Source organism: Bactrocera tryoni, chromosome 4, assembly GCF_016617805.1.
Source record: "Bactrocera tryoni isolate S06 chromosome 4, CSIRO_BtryS06_freeze2, whole genome shotgun sequence".
In the NCBI taxonomy this organism is placed as follows: Eukaryota; Metazoa; Arthropoda; class Insecta; order Diptera; family Tephritidae; genus Bactrocera; species Bactrocera tryoni.
The window spans coordinates 58,568,750-58,587,067 of record NC_052502.1 but is presented as its reverse complement, the minus strand read 5'-3'; the positions used below and the strand labels follow the sequence as shown (position 1 = coordinate 58,587,067).

The window sequence follows — 18,318 nt, the reverse complement described above, 5'->3', positions numbered from 1 at the left end:
ATATTTAGATTTCAACGAAGTAGTTGCTTCTCACTTACTTTTCATTATACTTCCACGAGTCTGAAAGCATGCTCTCCCACGGCATAAGTGTGCCATGCGCCGGATCGACGTAATAGTCATAAACCGTGTCCTTAATTGGGAACGAGCTATCAATCTCTCTTATAAAGGTATCCACTCGATTGCGGCTATCTTCATCGACCGTAGCACACACCGACCAAATTAGGGAGAACAGAAACCAGAGTTTGCTCATTGTTTCTAATACATCCATATTACCGGGTGCAATACCATTTTGCTTGGTTGCGAAAGCCTCGAGTAGTTTGCACATTGACATAACTACATTCAATTGATTTGTTTTGACAATTTCCTTACAACGTAGCCGCTTGAAATCTAAAACTTTATCCAAATATTGATCAAAATATTCGCGCACTAGTCTTACATATTCGGGAAGCTTTTGACGAGCTAACCACGAGTTCACGTATGGACGCCAACCCCAGTCGTTGTAATCATTGTATACCATTCCACAGCGGGAAACCGTTGCTGGCGAGGCCACAGCTAAATCGGCTACTTCGAATAGCAGCGAAACCTGTGCCGGCATTGTTATCCGCTCGCTATTTACTAAAGTTAAAATTTTGTTATCATCCATGACCGAATTCATATTTTCAATCCAGACTGCATCGACGGGACCGTCGAATAGCAACCACTTTTGTGTGAGATCTTCATCGGCGCATATGACACGCATAATCGAACTGAGTACACCGTCCAACCATTCGCCGGTCGCTAAATTATACTCGCCGTAAAGTTCGGCTAAATTGAGCGCCTTTGGGTTAACCGGATGCACAATGACCGCCTCCCAGCCGGGATGCTTATTGGCGTTCATACGTCCGAAGGCACCTTGCAAGCATTTCCAAGTGACCGACTTCGCGGTGCCTGTATTGCCGATAATCATGGAGGAGTGTCTTGAATTTTTCGTTTCGTACAATTCTATAATCTTTTTGATGGCAATGGGTATAAGTTGTAAGCCGTTGCTTTTCAATTCATCTTCAATGGCGGTCTTGAAGTCACTATAGTCAATAACAGGTAAAGTAACGCCGGGGAAGATATCGGACATAATGCCATTGAAAAGTGGCAAATCGTTGGCAGTCAAACGCGCCACATTCATATCACGCATAGCCAGGTAAACGATTTCCTCTTCGTTGGTGTTCGGCAGTTGACGACGCTTTCGGCCAGCGTAACGCAACAGCGCCACCATTGAACGCAAGCCGAAATCATAGTGATACTGTTTGGATAGTTGTTGTTTGGCTAGTTCGTACAGTGTGAAAACTTTACGCGCCAAACTGCGTGTGTTCGAAAAACCATCGGAGAAGAGCAAATTCTCTGCTATTATGGCGTTATCAGGCACCATCATGGCTATTGGGCGAAACATTGATTTAAGATTATCTGGGAGTTCGGTGCGGCCAGCATAACCGGGATTCATGGTAATAAAGAGTCCAACAGTATGTTTTAGCTTGATTACAATACCCTCAAAATTGAACTCGGTTAGTTTGGCAGAGAGCGCCGACATGATGGATAAAATTTGTTGTGCGACTACAGACAATACCTCGATATTAATGCGATTAAATTCATCGAAACAGCCCCACGCGCCAGTTTGTGCTAAGCCAGAAAAGTTTTTGCCGATGCTCTTGTAATCTAAACCCTCGGAACAATTCGTGACAATCACCCACATACCTAAGGCTTTACCCAAATCCTTAACGGTCTCTGTTTTGCCAGTGCCAGCAGGACCTTTGGGGCTGCCACCGCGATGTAAATGCAATGCCGTCGTTAATGTTATGTAGCAACGATCAGTGAGTGGTGTTATAACTAGACGTCCTGAATTACCTGTATACTCATAAGCATACCAATGCTCTGTATTTGTTTGCCTGATAACGCAGAGTTCAGACTCGCGATGCCAATAGAAACGAAGTTGTGAGAACCACTCGAAGTGGCTGATGTCTTTGCAGTTCACCTTATACATGCGATCGATGACATCACGCCCATGAATTTCAATTGTGATCAATGTGTTGACCTTGAGACGCATAATTTTTGTAAGCTCCTTACGACTTAACTCCGAAAGTTTAGCTAACACTTTATTTTGTTTCCGTTTTAATTTGCGCAGCGGTTTCTTTTGATCGACCATTTTGCAATGGATAAGACTGCGTGTACATTCAGTTGTCCATTGGATTTGACAAGTCGTGAGCAACATTTGGCCTGGCCAAAGCGATAACCACTGCTCGCGATTACTAATAAGTTTCTTCAGAGAGGCCCTTGTTTGCTTGAGTTTCTCTTTCATAACGGCTAACATGAAATCCTCCACTACATTTAACCACTTCTCAGAGGCACCTTCTATATACAAAACATTGAGGAATTCTACGTATTCACCATCGTCCGAATACATGCCCATCGCCTGAAATCGACTCATTGTTTTGCCAACACGTTTCAACTCCAACTTATACAAATTATCGAAGAGTTTTTTCAAATGCGGTTGCACCAAGTCCGGTCGTTTAGCATTACCCAAAATCTCCAATAAATCATCATTGGAAATGAAATAGAAACGTGGAAATAATTGTCGTTTCGATTCCAGATATATTTCTAAAGCACGTTGTATGAGCTCCAGACGTTCGTCCATTTTGTTGAATCGTTCCAGCAAAAATGGGGGTTTGCGCAGATGTGTTGCCCGTACGGCCGACTTGGCGTTGAACATTTTCGAAGATATCATACGAAATTCATCCGTTAGGCCAACAAAACGTTTCGCCTCGTTCGGCAATTGCTTACGTATGTCTTCGCCTGCAAATATGTTTTCCAAGTACAACCACTGCCGCTGTACATTCAAGGCCATTTCTATTGTTTCCGCCACATACGAGAGTGTCTTCTCCCAATAATCGACAACCTCAATGAACGGTTCCACAAATCGTGTGGATTTCATAGCCGATATCTGTACCATATGATCTTCAAGTAGTTGCATACAATCGTCTACATTCTTAATACGATATATGCCATCCCTATAGAAGGCCATTTCGAAAGATTGTTTTCGCCAAATGCTTGCAATGTTCTTGATACCATTTTCGATTTGCAGTTCCATTGTGGCGGCATTGGAGATATCTTGAATCTCTTCAGAATACGCTTGAAAGTCCAAATTAATGATAAGTTCTAGTGTGAACTTTTTGGAGTTTTCATCGAAATATCTAAATTGGAAATCTGTTGTATAAGTGAGTGCTTTTAGCAGAGACTGCACAATCATATTGAGGGGATGCCAATCTCAACTACGATGAAGTGGCAAATATCACGAGTGAAACTACAACGAAGAGTGGGGAGCGAAGTAAGGCTAGAGCCCAGAAGGACCTTCCGAACCGGATTAAATTTAAGACAATCTAAATAATGGAAGTAGTTTAAATTATATAAAAAAAGTTTATGTCTAGGGTTTTGCCGAAACAATATATTTTTACATTACTTTACAGTTTCAGCGATCTTACCTTTCCCTTTTTTATTTGAAACATACAATTTGAACTCGATTCCCTTAAGTACCCGAATAAAACTTTTTGTGTTTTATGGTTGGTCACAATAGACCTAAGGTCGCATTGCATTCTTCGTTATTAATGACTCATAAATCGACTTATCGTTTCAATCACTTAGCTGCTGAAACTTTTCTTAAAAATTCTGTTTTTAAAATACGGATTTACCCCTTCCATTTTTGCCCCCCTCAATATGATTGCACTTTCATATATATTTACACTCCAACGGTGTCTCGCACATTATCCCAGTGCCGCTTTCGCATGCAAGGGTTCTTCAGCGCCGTTATTAAGGGCAGTGTACGTCGGAAACTATCCACTGTTTTGGTTGTTACTTGTAACATCTCCCAATCGCGGTCGATGTACCGTTTATTTAAGGTATTGAACTCTTTGTACAGATTAATGGCTGTTTCTTCCATTACATCGATATTGATTTGCCAAAAATTGGCTCTACGCCACTCATCCCAGGCAGTCTGCCATTCAAGTATGAGCTCCCAAATACTTTTAACGACTGCTAATTCATTCTCTAATTTCTTCAAATCCATATTATCCGGCTGATTTATATGAAATGTGCTTAAATCGTTAGTTAAACTCTGTTCGAAATTGAAACAATCTCTAACTTTATTTTCAATAATTCGTAAGTACTTGAGTGCGATTTTCGGTTTGCTATGGAAAAAAGGAGAGGAAGGGTAAGGGAAAGAAAAATAAGGATGTTATGTTAGGATAGGCATGATGACGAAAATGAAAATAAGGATATAGTGTTAATAATTTATAATTGACATGATTTTTACGTGTGTGCAGAGGTTGGTAATTTCAACAAGAAATCTCCCAAAAACTCTTTCATGACTGTCTTGAATTTTTCTGCTTGTCGCAGCAATGTCTTTTTGAATTCCTCTCGTGTCATTTCCAGCATATCACTGGAATGCAATAAAATTTTCAAATACGCATCCCACTCTGTCTCCAGATTATTGACAAGCTTGCGTGTGCCTTCGGGTATTTCAACCAGATAGTAATCGAGAAGCTTAAATAGACTGAGCATTGCAGGGAACTCCGCTTGTTTACGTGGCGCATCGCTGAATAGAAATTCATATAGTTCGGTTGCCTCGCGTGCTTCTTTAAGATTACGTGGTATGATCTGTATGCGATCGCCATTCTTACGCATATAACGGTAAACACCTTTAAAGATTGCAAATTAATGAAAAATTGTTATTGTAAAACGTACAATATACACGTCTTTTGACTTCAGAGAATTTCGAACATATTTGAGTTAAACCAGAACATTGTATGTTGAGAATTTTTTAGTTTTATACTCACCATTGATTTTAGTTGTGGCACGTCGCAGCAGCAGTTTTATATTTAACATTTGCCATTTTTCAATATAATCCATGAGCGTGTTCTTAAGAAAGTTCTGATTAACCAATATAAAGTACACATTCACGATGGAGTCTTTCATGCCGATTTCATCAGCCAAACTGCTGTAATATTCAATACTCTGCTCGAAAACATAAGATTTTTGATCGGTTGATAGTATGTTTTTGGTGAATTCCAATTCTGTTTTTTCCCAAATATCTCGATAATAGCGCCAACCCATTAAAAATGTTTCGATCTCTTCTTCATTATATTTTACTTCGTATTCGAGTGATGATTGTATTTCCTTAGCTTCTAGATCATTTGCAAAAGTTACAGAAAATATCGGTTGTTGATATTCCTTTGGCAATTTCAGTTTTGCGGTGAGTCTAGGAAAAATCGCTAGACTTGTGCTAACACGTTCGAATATACCGGAAAATAGCTGCATGATGTCTTTCATATTGGGATTAAGTTGAATCTAATGTAGGATGGAGATTTAAGCAGAAGAAATTGAGAAATTGAGAATGTATACAAATATGCTAGAATAAATACCAGAGTTGCCTTAATTTCTGTCTTACCTTCCCATCAACAATATCAGCTTCCAATATGAGTATAGGTGATGGTAGTATGTCACCTTCGGAACGCACCAGATTGTACACATTTAGCAAAGAGTTACGGGCACAAGTCATAAGGGCCGCATTTAGCATAGCATCGAATTGTATAATATACTCATACCACTCACTTTCCATCTAGAAGTCAAAGAATAGTAGTTATTTAAGAAACAGAAAATTTTTTTGGTACCTGCTCAGCTTAGACGTTCGACAATAATCCTTGAAATGATCTTAAAACAAAAGCAGGTAGGGAGAGCTAAGTTCGGGTATAACCGAACATTTCATACTCTTGCAACTTGCAAGTATTAACGCCAGGAAGTACCCCTTCATGTCGATAAGGCTTGTTAGTTTAAGAAGTTTAGGGGGAGTTTTCATTTGTTTTTATTCATCCTAAGCACAAATATGGACCGTTATAAGAAAAACACGATCTCTCAATTTTATTAAAATAACTCACATATTGGCCGATATATGCGGTATAAAGTTACTAGAAAGTTCGCCAATCTTTATATAAGGCATAGGGTGGGCCAAGGGAAATATTGACCCTATTCAACCAGTTTTAGACTCAGAGACATACTACTATCAGAAAAAAATAGTTCTCTCTGAATTTCAATAATATATCTCCTATATTTTCGGTAAAAACTAAAATATATGTACTGGGTTCTAATTGTTCGGCACCTAGGAGCCTGAAAAGTTTTTGTTGGATTTGGACAATTTTTGGTCATAAGGCATTATTCGTGCAAAATTATATCCTGTTATATTAATTGCTTCTTGATTTGTTCATTCGAATTCAGATGGAACTTAAAATTGTATTATATAGAAAGTAGGCGTGGCTTGCAGTCCGATTTCATTGCAGAATGGACACTCGAGTGTCAGTTTGCTGCAGACCCTTAATAATTATGGAGCTAAACGCACTCACCTCATCTAAAACAGGTTGGAACTCCTGGAATACCGCAAATAGCAAATCCACAATTGTTTCATAGTGACCTATAATAATGTTTGTTGCTTTACGTGTAGAGGCCGCCAATGATAACTCGAAAACTGGCAATTCTACCGCACCACTTAGCGCTATCTTTATTAGAGCTGTATCGCAGATTTTCTCGCATGTTTTGGCAATTTGGCGGTTAGCGCGTTTATAAATATCCAAAGAGTCCTGTAGTTTTTTAGTGTGCTTGGCGCAGTCAGCTATATAAGCATCACTTAATTCGCCACTCCAAGTAAGCTTAAACAAGCCAGGTGCAATTTTACGATCGCATGCATGTATTAGTGCACGAAAGAGTGTACGCTCTTGTTCCGAGAGTGCGGCAAGTATGCGATTGTAGTCTAAGCATACGGTAAGGACACTGTTGTAGACAAATTGCAGCGTGCTATAACGATCGTACACCTTTCGTATTAGTGGTGGTATTTGAAACCCAAGGTTATCAAAATGACGCGCTTGCTCGCATATGCTTAGTATCGAGCGATCCATATTACATTCGATCAAGCCGCGTTTAACCTTGCTGCGTATGAGCAAAGTTCGCTCCAAACGACTCTCTAGCGTGGGGCTACTGCAATTATTTACCCAATCATCGAAAGCTTTTTTTATCTCTTTGGTATAGTCCTTTTTAAGATTTTCAAATTTATCAAGTACTATTTTCGCTTCGGGCACAACTGGCATCCACTCGGATGTATTGAGGCGATCGCGCAGCCACTGCAAGCGTTCGAGATTAATGCGATAGCCGATGGCACGTGAAACATAATAAGGCAACCAAGATTCATGAAGTTTCACACGTTCCATTAGCATTTTGGTTGTATCAGACATTTCTTTATCGAACATTATCCAAACATCGCTTACTTGTCGGAGGAAGGTCTTACGTATGCTAGCGCGATAGGAATAGAATAGTGTTACATTCAGTACTTCCAAACCCTCCTCGATGTTGCAGATGCGTTGAAAAACGTTAGACATTAATCGTTGAATGGTCTCTTCAAAACTCTGCACTGTGCGACGATATTTCAGTACCTCTTCATACCTGCAAGGAAAGATTATTTGAAAACAAGAAAATTTGTAACTATATGTATACACAGGGTTTATACAGAAATTAATACAAGTAGGACTGATTTTCTTCAGCCGCGACTGTACCAACGCGACGTGTTTCTGTGAGTGGTTCAAGCCGAAAACACAGCGTTCATTAGAGCAGATGTACGCGATTAAATTCTGTGTGAAACTCGGTAAATCTTCGACAGGGACGTTTGATATGATCAAGCAGGCTAACCCAGATATTGCTTTAGCAAGAAGTGGTGTGTTTCGAATGCACCAGGCCTTTTTGGAGGGCCGAGAAAAGGTCGCTGATGAAGACTGGAAGAATGAGCAAATCCAAAGTGAAAACGAAGATCATTGTCTTTTTTGACATAGGCATCGTCCACCATGAATTTGTTCCTCCTGGACAAACCGTTACCGCCAAGTTTTACGTGGAAGTCATCAGGACACTCAAACGAAGTGTCTATCAGGTCCGACAATATATCGCAGCGAATTGGAAGTTGCACCGGCTCACACCGCCTTTCTTGTGAACAGCTGCCTAATCAAGGCCGGCATGCCAACGCTTCCGCAGCCGCCCTATAGCCCAGATGTGACCACCGGACTTTTTTGTTTCCTTTCCAATAAAGGGTGATGAAACTCGCCAATAACCACGAAATAGTTGAAAGGGGGGATTTTATACGGCGAACTTGCCCTTAAGAAGCTGAACTGTTCCATCGGCAGGACCAGATGTGGCCTCCGTTGGTTGGATTTTACTGAAAGTTTATTTATATGAAAATTTTTAGGGAAGGAAAAGCGTTGACGGGACTCTTTTATGCTGAAATCTAAGGCCGATGTGATTTGAAATTATAGAGAATCTGCACCAATCGAAGGAACACGTGTTATTCAATGACAGCAACGTACCGATTCACACCTCTACCGCCGCCACGGCGAAAATATGCACATAGGTACGGTTTTGTTAGGACTAAAGAACGGATTTAACCTATTTTATCAACTATTCGGATATCTGTATAAATGTCTTACCTCAGGTGTTGAAATAAGCTTATCATAAAGCTTCATTAGTCACCGTATATATGGTACTTCTCCTACGAGTTAATGTAATTGCTGGGCTTGAAAATCGGATTAGATGTGGCCGTTTTTGGGAATCATCTAAAAACTGAGTATTCCCCCAGCAAAGTAGACAACAAAAAAAATTATGTGCAGCGCATGACTATGATATTTGAATTGGACCACCATGTCTGGTGCGAGAGACGCGCATTAGACGTTGGTTTGTGGAGGTCAACTATCCTCTTATAACAATTTTTTATGATCGTTACATTTTTAGCGCTTTTGTGGATTTCCCGGGTACCTGTGGATGACATTTGCTATTACGTCAGCTAAAAACGAACTAGTGCGTACGTGAAGAATGAGGCTGAGGCGCAGGAAATCATACCAGATACGGAGTAGTAGGCCGCTGTTTGTATTATTTGTAAAAAGTACGGTTTCACAAGTAATTATAGATTTTATAATCAATGAGTTTTCGTATTTAAGCCCACCCTCCTCGCTTTATATAGAATCAGGGAATGAGGCTTTATATGTATTGTAGTGCGAATGTTTTCAGTATGTTCCCTCGATCACGTAACTCACCATTCATTTTTATTAACATTTAATATAAGTTCCTTAGAGTCGTGTTCCAAAGCATCCAGCAACACCATAAATTGTTTTTCAACTCCTTCTGCAGTCCTCTCAAACTCTTCGCCGTTAGTGCCACCAAATGTTGGCTTTGGTATTGCCTCGGTTTCATCCAAACGACCAAATACGATCATTGATTCACATATGTCAATAAGATCATTAAGCCGTTCAATAAATGCGTCTACATGATTAAAGATCATAGCATTTTCCAAATCCCAACCAATATCAGGTTTACGAGTGGCATGTTCCTTCGACATTAAATCGTAGATGGCTCTGTATGAGAGGCAGCAGTCGATTGCCATATTTGCCATACGTATGCCAAAACGTGGGTTTCCTTGCAATACTTTATCAACATTTACCTGATCCAGTGAGAACTTGATAATTTGGTTACTAAGATTGCGAAATAGACCAGTGATGAGATCGCGCCGTTGATAAAACTCAGAATTCAACCAAATATAACGTATGATGTTCACAATTCGTGGTATGAGCGCTGGCACTGCAGCTGGTGATTCGGCTTGGTCAATGTGTGAGCAAGGTTCATTTAGCAAAAATAGATATTTAATATTCGATTTAGCCTCTTCCATTTCATTGTGACATTCTTCGATGAGTTCGTCTACTTGCTTTATATAAACTGAATGTGAATTGCGTAAAACGTGAATAATCTGTTGTACGTCTTCGTGTTGCAATTGGGTGTCCAAGCCTTGTAATACTTCAACTGGAAGAAATAAGGGTATCAGCATCTGGTTTCATATTGAGTATCATAGATTTTAGCTGCTTACATCGATAAAGCCAGAACTCATACTCTTCTGTCGGCACCACGAAATCATGTTGTGCTATGAGTGTTTTGTCATTTATGAGTGTACGAATTTGCGTCGTCCAATAGACTACAATCGCTTCGAGATTTTTAACGAATTCACGATCGTGCTGTACATCTGCTCGTGAAATCTGTTTTACCACATAAGGCACATATAATACTGTAAGACCGGACATTTTGTAATGCAAACTCGTAAGATAACATAGAAATTTATCCATTGCTCTGCAGAAGCGGCTCTTAATATTGTCGTTCCAATCCTTGTAGTTACGGAATATTGGCTGATATACATATTGCATAATTTTCAGTAAACAGCCGTCTACGTCCTCTTGTATGGTACCGAAATATATCTCATCATGGAATCCCTCTACTGAGAAAATCTGATTTTGCTTACGGACAAAATAACAAATATCAGCCACGGGGGCCAGAGGGAATCCAAGACAAGCGCTAAGTATATTGCGATCATAGAAAATAGTCATAAGGGGATAGTTAACCTCCATAAACCACCGTCTAATGGTAGTTAACGTCTCCTCACACCAATCACGGTGGTCCAACGCGAATAGCATTGTCATGCGCTGGACATACATGATGAGCTTATTCAATTCCTCTTCGGTGTAGTCAGGTATTGGTATAACTGGCGTAGTGGGTAGTAGATCCTTTTTCTTTTTGTCCGCAGCCTCTGCATAGATTTGTATAATGAAGATATGCGCGTAAAAATTGGTTAGATTTTTTGCCAAAAATTTCCATTTTTACTTACCTTGATCATCCGTAGAAGAGCTGCTAGACATGCTAAGTGTGTCGCCTGCGGCTCCTTTGTCCATATGTTTCCCAGGTTCTTTTCCTATCTGAGCCATTTTGGTTGCACGCCAAACACGTCTGTTCACTTGATAAATTTGCTCAAGAATGTGAAAATTTCTGAAAATGTTTTCTCAGATTTACAAGCGTTTCCATGCAGCCATGAGTGAGTTGTTAATGCAAAGTAGAATTCAAATGGAGTATGTGTGTTGCTTAGAAGCGCTTTGTAAACAAAGTCTTGTAAATAAATATTGCTAAATTTGTTGCCTAGAGCAACGTAAACAGCTGATCGCTTATTGATTATTTTGATTTGGGTTCCAACGTATAGAAATCCTACAAGTTATTACAGGAAGTGCCTGTTGTATGGTTATATTCAGCTCCAATTCTTGTGTTCGAATTCGTGCTTTCTAGGCAATTTTTCAGGGGAAACTTTTATCAATGGATCGTAGTGGTTCAAAGCACCGAGCTTGAAATATGATTGTCGTAAAAACTAGGAATTAGCTTAAGAAAATAAACTAATCTGCACGGCACGGTCAGGATTACAGAGTTTTTCCGAATAGTAACAGGACTGAGTCGATTTAAAAAATTTATTGAACCAATCGTTACAATTCTTTTAAAATTTCAAAACAGGCTCCTTCTGCGTCGGTGCAGCGCATGAACCACAGATTTTGATAAATTTAATATCTGAGCAATTAAACGAATACTTAGTCGACGGTCTGAGTTCAAAACTTTGCCACACTGTCGGAGTTTGTCGAAGTTGCAGGTCTCCCGATACGGTCTTCATCAGCGACCTTTTATCGGCCCTCCAAAAGGCCTGGTGCGACAGAAACACACCACTTATTGCTAAAGCAATATCCGGGTAAGCCTGCTTGAACATATCAAACGTCTCTGTCGCAGATTTACCGAGTTTCACACAGAATCTAACGAATTTGCATTTTCGACTTGCTTCACTTACAGAAACATGTCGCGCGAAAATGTTTGTCCTAACTCTCCAGGTGCTCGGAGGCAACTGACCAGCCGTATAGGCAGCTTTAACAGCCGTGTTTTTTTTATTCTAAAATTCTTAGATAGGTAGATCGCCAGTTGATTGTAAATCGAAGAAGTGTATCGAGTTTACCACAAATTTGTTAACCAATTCTTTCAACTTCAAAGCCTAAATGATTCCACCTCACCTGTCTTCATACAGTTTTGATGTGTATTTGAGAAGTATCCTTGTCGCATTTTCCAGTCAGAGACAGTGAAGGAAAGACGGTGAAGATTGAAAGCAATTCCTCCCAGGATCGCAGTTTTAGGAGGAGCCCGGACATCTTTGTATCCAAGTTTTTTCTCTATGGCCCGGATTAGATCATCTACCATTACGGCGCGATGAACCATGTGAAAAGCTAAGAACTACTTCTTGCGGTTTTTCTTGGATGAGAAAGATTTTGTAATCGCCAAATTTCTAGTTGCTGACCAGCACTCGGGAGTTCCATATATCTAAAGCTAGAGCGCAAGAGTAAAGGGGAGAACTGACTCGGTCTCAATCTAATGAAATTGGGGTAAATATGCGCTCTCCTCCAGGCTTATCGGTTTTGCAAAAAGGCAGAAGATTCCCCCTCTAATCTGCCCCTACCCTATCCATTGATCCATCCGTGAAAAAGTTTACTCAACATCTGTGCGCGGGATATCCTTCATAGAGAAGGAAATGTCTGGGGAAGGTTTCGCTATGCAGAAATATAATTTGGAGATTGCACCATTGCCTTAAATAATAACTTCTGACAAATTTAGTAGACTTCTTCTCAAATGACAAAGTTTTGCCTACAATCACTTGATTCCGATCCTTCAGTTTGGATGGCAGCTATGTTATATGCTATAGGGGCTGATTTTAATAATTCCATGAAAATGAAAAAGGTTTACAAAGGCTTATTGGACTGTGATCGTTCCGAGTGGGTCTTAAGCCTTTTTAAAGTAAAATAATTCCCGGACAAACAAAATTTTTATATCCTGTATAAGGTATTTTATGTTTGCCACGATGTTTGTAACACTCGGAAGTTAATGCCGGAGACCCTGTAAAGTATATATCAAGCGTGACGAGTTGAGTCGATTTAGCCATTGTCCATCTGTCTTTCGTTAGCGTTTTTACATGTTTTAGCTTACATCTTGGCATGACTCTATAAGTGTCTATGGTGGTAGCCACGTTTTTATCTCTATTTGAATATTTTATAACATTTGGGGTCATGGTAGAACAGTCAAGTGCTGAACACAATGAGCGCGACAGACTGCAAACGACATCTGTCAATTATTAAAATACACAAGTCCTTAGGGACATAGTTATTGAGGCAGCTGCACAACTACATAACTGTGTCCATAAGAACGTGTGTATTCTAATATGACAGATGTCGTTTGCAGTCTGTCGCGCTCATTGTGTTCAGCACTTCAAGTAGCAAATCTTACTTCGAGTTATATCGATCTTCTTTGTATCTTATCTTATTTCACTTTCCGTTTATTAAGTCGCTTGGACCATATGTAAATTATGTTGTTAATAAATTCTTAAACGGAGGGTGTTCCAAATTGAAATTATGTTCGTCACCTTCCAACGATACTTATCAAATCATGCCATAATGTAAACAAGCATAAAAGCTAATCGATGACGTGCTATCCTCAATGAATTCAATATCACACTCCCGCACTACTTCGTCTAGCCAAGCCCAACGTTTGTTTACTTATTGCACATTGAACAACTTGCCGGCTTGGTGGCAGCAAACGCAACGGTGTGCAGCATTGCAGTGGCAACATGCCAACAAGTTAATTACAATAATTTTATACTTTTCGCCTGCAGTAGCAATCGATCAATGGCAAATCCCTCAATTGTGCTTTCTTAATTTGCGGAAATTTTCGACATTTCATCACCAGGCATCCAGCCAGCCAACCGGCAGTGTGCAGCGCGCGCTGCTTAATACTCAATGCACAGGGCGCCTGCAAAAGGAATTACATTAAATAATAAATTACAATAATTAAGCGCAATACACCGGTGCAAAAGGGTGTAATTCACACACGGCTCACTCGAGTGTTGGCACCCTCTTAAATTTAAACATAGGTTAGCATCAGCGCGCCAACATTTCATCTCCGGAGAGTAAGAGTAAGTAAAAGAGAGAACATTTGACGAGTGGAAGCAAAAGAAAAACACCAACAATGGCCTTAGCACTTCGGAAGAATTTTGCAATTGTTGCATCAGTTGATATACTTCTTTCTTGTTTTTTGATTCTTTTCCTTCTTACTGTTGTCCGTCACACCCTCTATTGCTGTCTGCATGGAGTCTGCAGCTGAAGCAACCACCAGCGTTTGTCATCGGCCACCACAGAATCGGCGACTGGTAATGATGAGATTGAGCGGCACTGAAAGCGTTGCAGGCGGGATTCAAGCACATGTAGGCAGGGCAGGTAAACAGGTAGACAAGTAGATATGAACTTACGCCATGTGCGAGTGCCTGTGACCAAGAGAAAAAAATAAATAAATTTAATGGATATAGGGTTTTGGATACATATTTGTGATGGCCAACGTTGCCCTCGTTCATTGGCAATTCAATAAGAAAGTCCAATAGCGAACTAGTAATTTAAGCATTGCAAATTTTGAAGCCTTGAAGAGGTCAAGTTTAACCTGCTGTTGGATTAAAGGGTTGCCATTATTATTCACAGGATTAATGAAAAAAAAAAATTGGGTAAAAATCAACCCTGAACAAAATATATTAATTTTATCACGAAGTTTGTAACATCCTAAAGGAATCTTTGAAGACCCTATAAAATATACATATATGTATATACAACGGGTGATCAAAATAGAGATACATTTTTCAATAGCCTCTTTATGACAGTATTGTTTGGCATTAGGAAGGCTTACGCCTAAACAACGTTTACAAATCGTTCAACTTTATTACAAAAATTCACTTTCTTTAAATAATATGTTTCAATTTACGGTCAATATAGTCGGCTTACTGATCGTACTATTCGCAACACGATCACCCCTCCTGACACCTAGCATTCATTATTGGATACTATTCGACCGTATAGACCACGTCCAGCTCATAGCAAAAAATATAGTAGCCGTGGCTGAGAGTGTACATGTAGACCGGGGAGATTCGACTCAACGTTCGCAGCAACTCGGATTCACGTATGGAACTACTGACGTATTTACGTGGATATCTTAAATTGAAAGTATACAAAATACAGCTTGTGCAAGAACTGAAGACGCTCTACCTACCCAAGCGACATCGCTTCCTTCTATGGGCCCTTGAAAAGTTCCAAAAACATCCAACGTCTTAGAGCCAAATTTTGTTCTGCGTTGAGGACCATTTCTGGCTCAATGGGTATGTAAACAAATCAACGGTTTGGCGTGGTTTGTGGGCCGGTGGAATCATTGGTTCATATTCATTGAAAAATGATGCTGTTGAGAATGTAACCGTCCATGGCGATCGTTATCGTGCCATGATAATCGACTATTTGATGTCTGAAATTGAAGCTCGTAATCTCGGTGAACAGATAATTTCACGTTTTGGCTCGGCCACGATGATCGTGTGATATCACACCGTTACACTTTTTCCTGTGGGGATATGTAAAGTCTAGCAAAACATCACTCGTGTCATTTTCCAATTACTAGCCGAAATGTTCGAAAATTGGAGAAGACGGCCAACATTTGAAAGAAATAATCTTCAAAAAATAAAATGGTAGGGAACCTCGAAATCGGTTAAACATTACATTATACCGAGCTAAGTCAATTTAGCAGTCCCTCATTTTCTAAGATATCGATTTACTACTACTTATAGGTCGAAATTTTATTCGCGACATGTGGAGCTTTTTTCTGAAATAAAGCGCTCTTCCTTTCAGCAAATTTCGAAAAATCTACGTCGCATGCTTACTACATCCCACACAGAGGGTTTCCCCGTTAGTCGTTGCGTATACTACTTTGCAGCGCTTTACATGCTCGTACTATACTTCAGGATATACAGGGTATTTCAAAAGTCCTACGACATTATTGTGGTATAGTTTGTTAAATGTTTTCTATTTGCTTGCTTTAAGTGTTGTTTCATTATCGATTTATCCAATTTAAAGTACATTTCGTTCATTTATATTCAATTTTAATAGACGTATTTACGGATATGTATTCCTTTATGAAAGTGATATGTATTTACACATTATGTATTTGTAAATGAAACTCTGTTGTCTTGTTATTTAACATTTTCTTTAACATTCCTAGCAATATACTGTCGTTGTCCAAATAGCGGTTTCGGTTGTTCTTATTGTTGCTATTGTTATTGCGCATGTTGGCCGCTCGGCTGCGACCCACTTCAATTTGATTTACGATTTGGCGACACGCCTATAACTAACAACTGCGTTCGCCCCCCAAACAAAGGCACAACATACTCCAACTCTACAGAGTGCTCACTGTTATGTAAGTATGTGTATATTATGTATGTATTTATGCAAGTGAAATTTAACATTAAACTTCTTATGTACATGCCCATATACTATATGTATACATATTAGGGTGCTCCAAAAAACGATTTTTTTTCCTTATATAGTATACCGTTATAATTCATTTATATTACAAATTAATAACTGAGTATAAGTTGAACTTTACAAAATCGCATACAGTAAACAAAGTTGGAAAAGCTTGATGAAAACTTAAGGGTTGCAAGGGTTAACGGGTTTCAAAAAAATCGTTTTTTATTATCTTATTAAAACTTCTCTACAATTTTGCCCTAAATTGATAATTGATCGGAGTAATAGTTTCGGAGTCTTGAGACCTTGCGCCGTCTTTAAACGCGTTTTTCTCGAAACTGATTGATTGAAGTCGGTTGTCAAAATTTCTCGAAAACTACTAAACCGATCTTCGTGAAATTTTACACAAGTCTTTGAGAAACAATTTTGAATGACTTGGACGAAGGATTTTTTTCCAGGTTTTTTCACGAAGTTTTCCTTGACATTTTAATTTTTTTGTAAAAATGTCTGCCAAAACAAAAATTTAAATTTTTTTCTATCGTCCAAGTTCTATGTTAAGGTCTTAACATATTTTTTCACTTTAGATCATACTGTAAGTAGTTATCCTGCCAATGCGGGCGTACTGTTTTCCGAGGGGTCATCGGAAATGGCGTCGCAATGGTCGAGTTTACAATTTCTTTGTGCCACAATTTCAGAATTTCTTTGTTAATAGTACGAGGCAACCCATATAAGCACTTAAGATCTCAAACTTATGAATGTTTGTTTTTTTATGAAAAAATAAAAATTTTTTGGCCCACCCTAATGGATGTATAAGACAATGTTTTTATACCCTGAACAGGGTATATTAACTTTGTCACGAAGTTTGTAACACCCAGAAGGAATCGTCGGAGACCCTATAAAGTATATATATAAATGATCAGTATGTCGAGCTGAGTCGATTTAGCCATGACCGTCTGTCTGTCCGTCTGTCTGTATATATACGAACTAGTCCCTCAGTTTCTAAGATATCGTTTTGAAATTTTGCAAACGTCATTTTCTCTTCAAGAGGCTGCTCATTTGTGGGAACGGCCGTTATGGGACCACTATAACATATAGCTGCCATACAAACTGAACGATCGGAATCAAATGCTTGTATGGAAAACTTTCACATTTGACAAGATATATTCACGAAACTTGGTACATGTTGTTTTATAAGGCAACAATGTAATCTCCGAAGAAATTGTTCGGATCAGTTATCTATAGCATATAGCTGCCATACAAACTAAACGATCGGAATCAAGTTCTTGTATGGACAATAGGGTGTGTCATTCTGAGGCAACCTTTTTTTTTCAACTGAAAAACAGGCTAAAAACTTTTGAAAATGTGGAAAGGAAAGTCACTCAAAAGATGAGCTCTTAATATTAATATTGAGAGGTGCCTGTTTCAAATTTTCTGTTTTCCATATAAATAACATGGGAAAAAATCATTTTTTTGTGGTTGTTATTGTGCGGAGGTTATTATATGTGCACGCGATGGCTGCCAGTATGGATACTCGAGAATCGAGTTTTCTCGTAAAAGAATCGATTTTTCGGAATCGATCTTCAGTAGTCGAAGTCGATTCTTGACATTCGAAAAATCGATTATTTTACGAGAAAACTCGATTCTCGAGTAGAATTGGAATCGAGTTTACCATCCCTCCCCCATTTCACATTTTTTTAGCCTGTTTTTCAGTTGAAAAAAAAAGGTTGCCTCAGAATGACACACCCTAATGGATAACTTTCACATTTGACAAGATATATTCACGAAATTTGGTATATATTATTTTCTAAAGCAACAATGTAATCTCCGAAGAAATTGATCAGATCGGTTAACTGTAGCATATAGCTGCCATACAAACTAAACGATCGGAATCAAGTTCTTGAATGGACTACTTTCACATTTGACCAGATATATTCTCGAAATTTGGTATAGATTATTTTTTAAGGCAACAATGTAATCTCTAAAAAACTTGTTCAGAACGGATTACTATAGCATATAGCTTCCATACAAACTGAACACATAGTTACTAACAGAAATG

General features: G+C 39.1%; 1 protein-coding gene across 1 annotated transcript in view; it reads right to left on the bottom strand.

Moving 5' to 3' along the window:
- Nucleotides 1-18,318, bottom strand: part of LOC120773901 (dynein heavy chain 2, axonemal) — a 38,748-nt gene that overhangs the window by 7,803 nt on the left and 12,627 nt on the right. The window contains exons 2-10 of the mRNA XM_040103081.1: nucleotides 10,751-10,908; nucleotides 9,962-10,672; nucleotides 9,138-9,897; nucleotides 6,417-7,506; nucleotides 5,468-5,638; nucleotides 4,857-5,367; nucleotides 4,334-4,718; nucleotides 3,765-4,208; nucleotides 39-3,218 (exon numbers count right to left, since the gene is read on the bottom strand). Of these exons, the coding sequence (XP_039959015.1) occupies nucleotides 39-3,218; nucleotides 3,765-4,208; nucleotides 4,334-4,718; nucleotides 4,857-5,367; nucleotides 5,468-5,638; nucleotides 6,417-7,506; nucleotides 9,138-9,897; nucleotides 9,962-10,672; nucleotides 10,751-10,847 (7,349 nt within the window). The 5' untranslated portion in view covers nucleotides 10,848-10,908. The remainder of the gene's footprint in view (nucleotides 1-38; nucleotides 3,219-3,764; nucleotides 4,209-4,333; nucleotides 4,719-4,856; nucleotides 5,368-5,467; nucleotides 5,639-6,416; nucleotides 7,507-9,137; nucleotides 9,898-9,961; nucleotides 10,673-10,750; nucleotides 10,909-18,318) is intronic.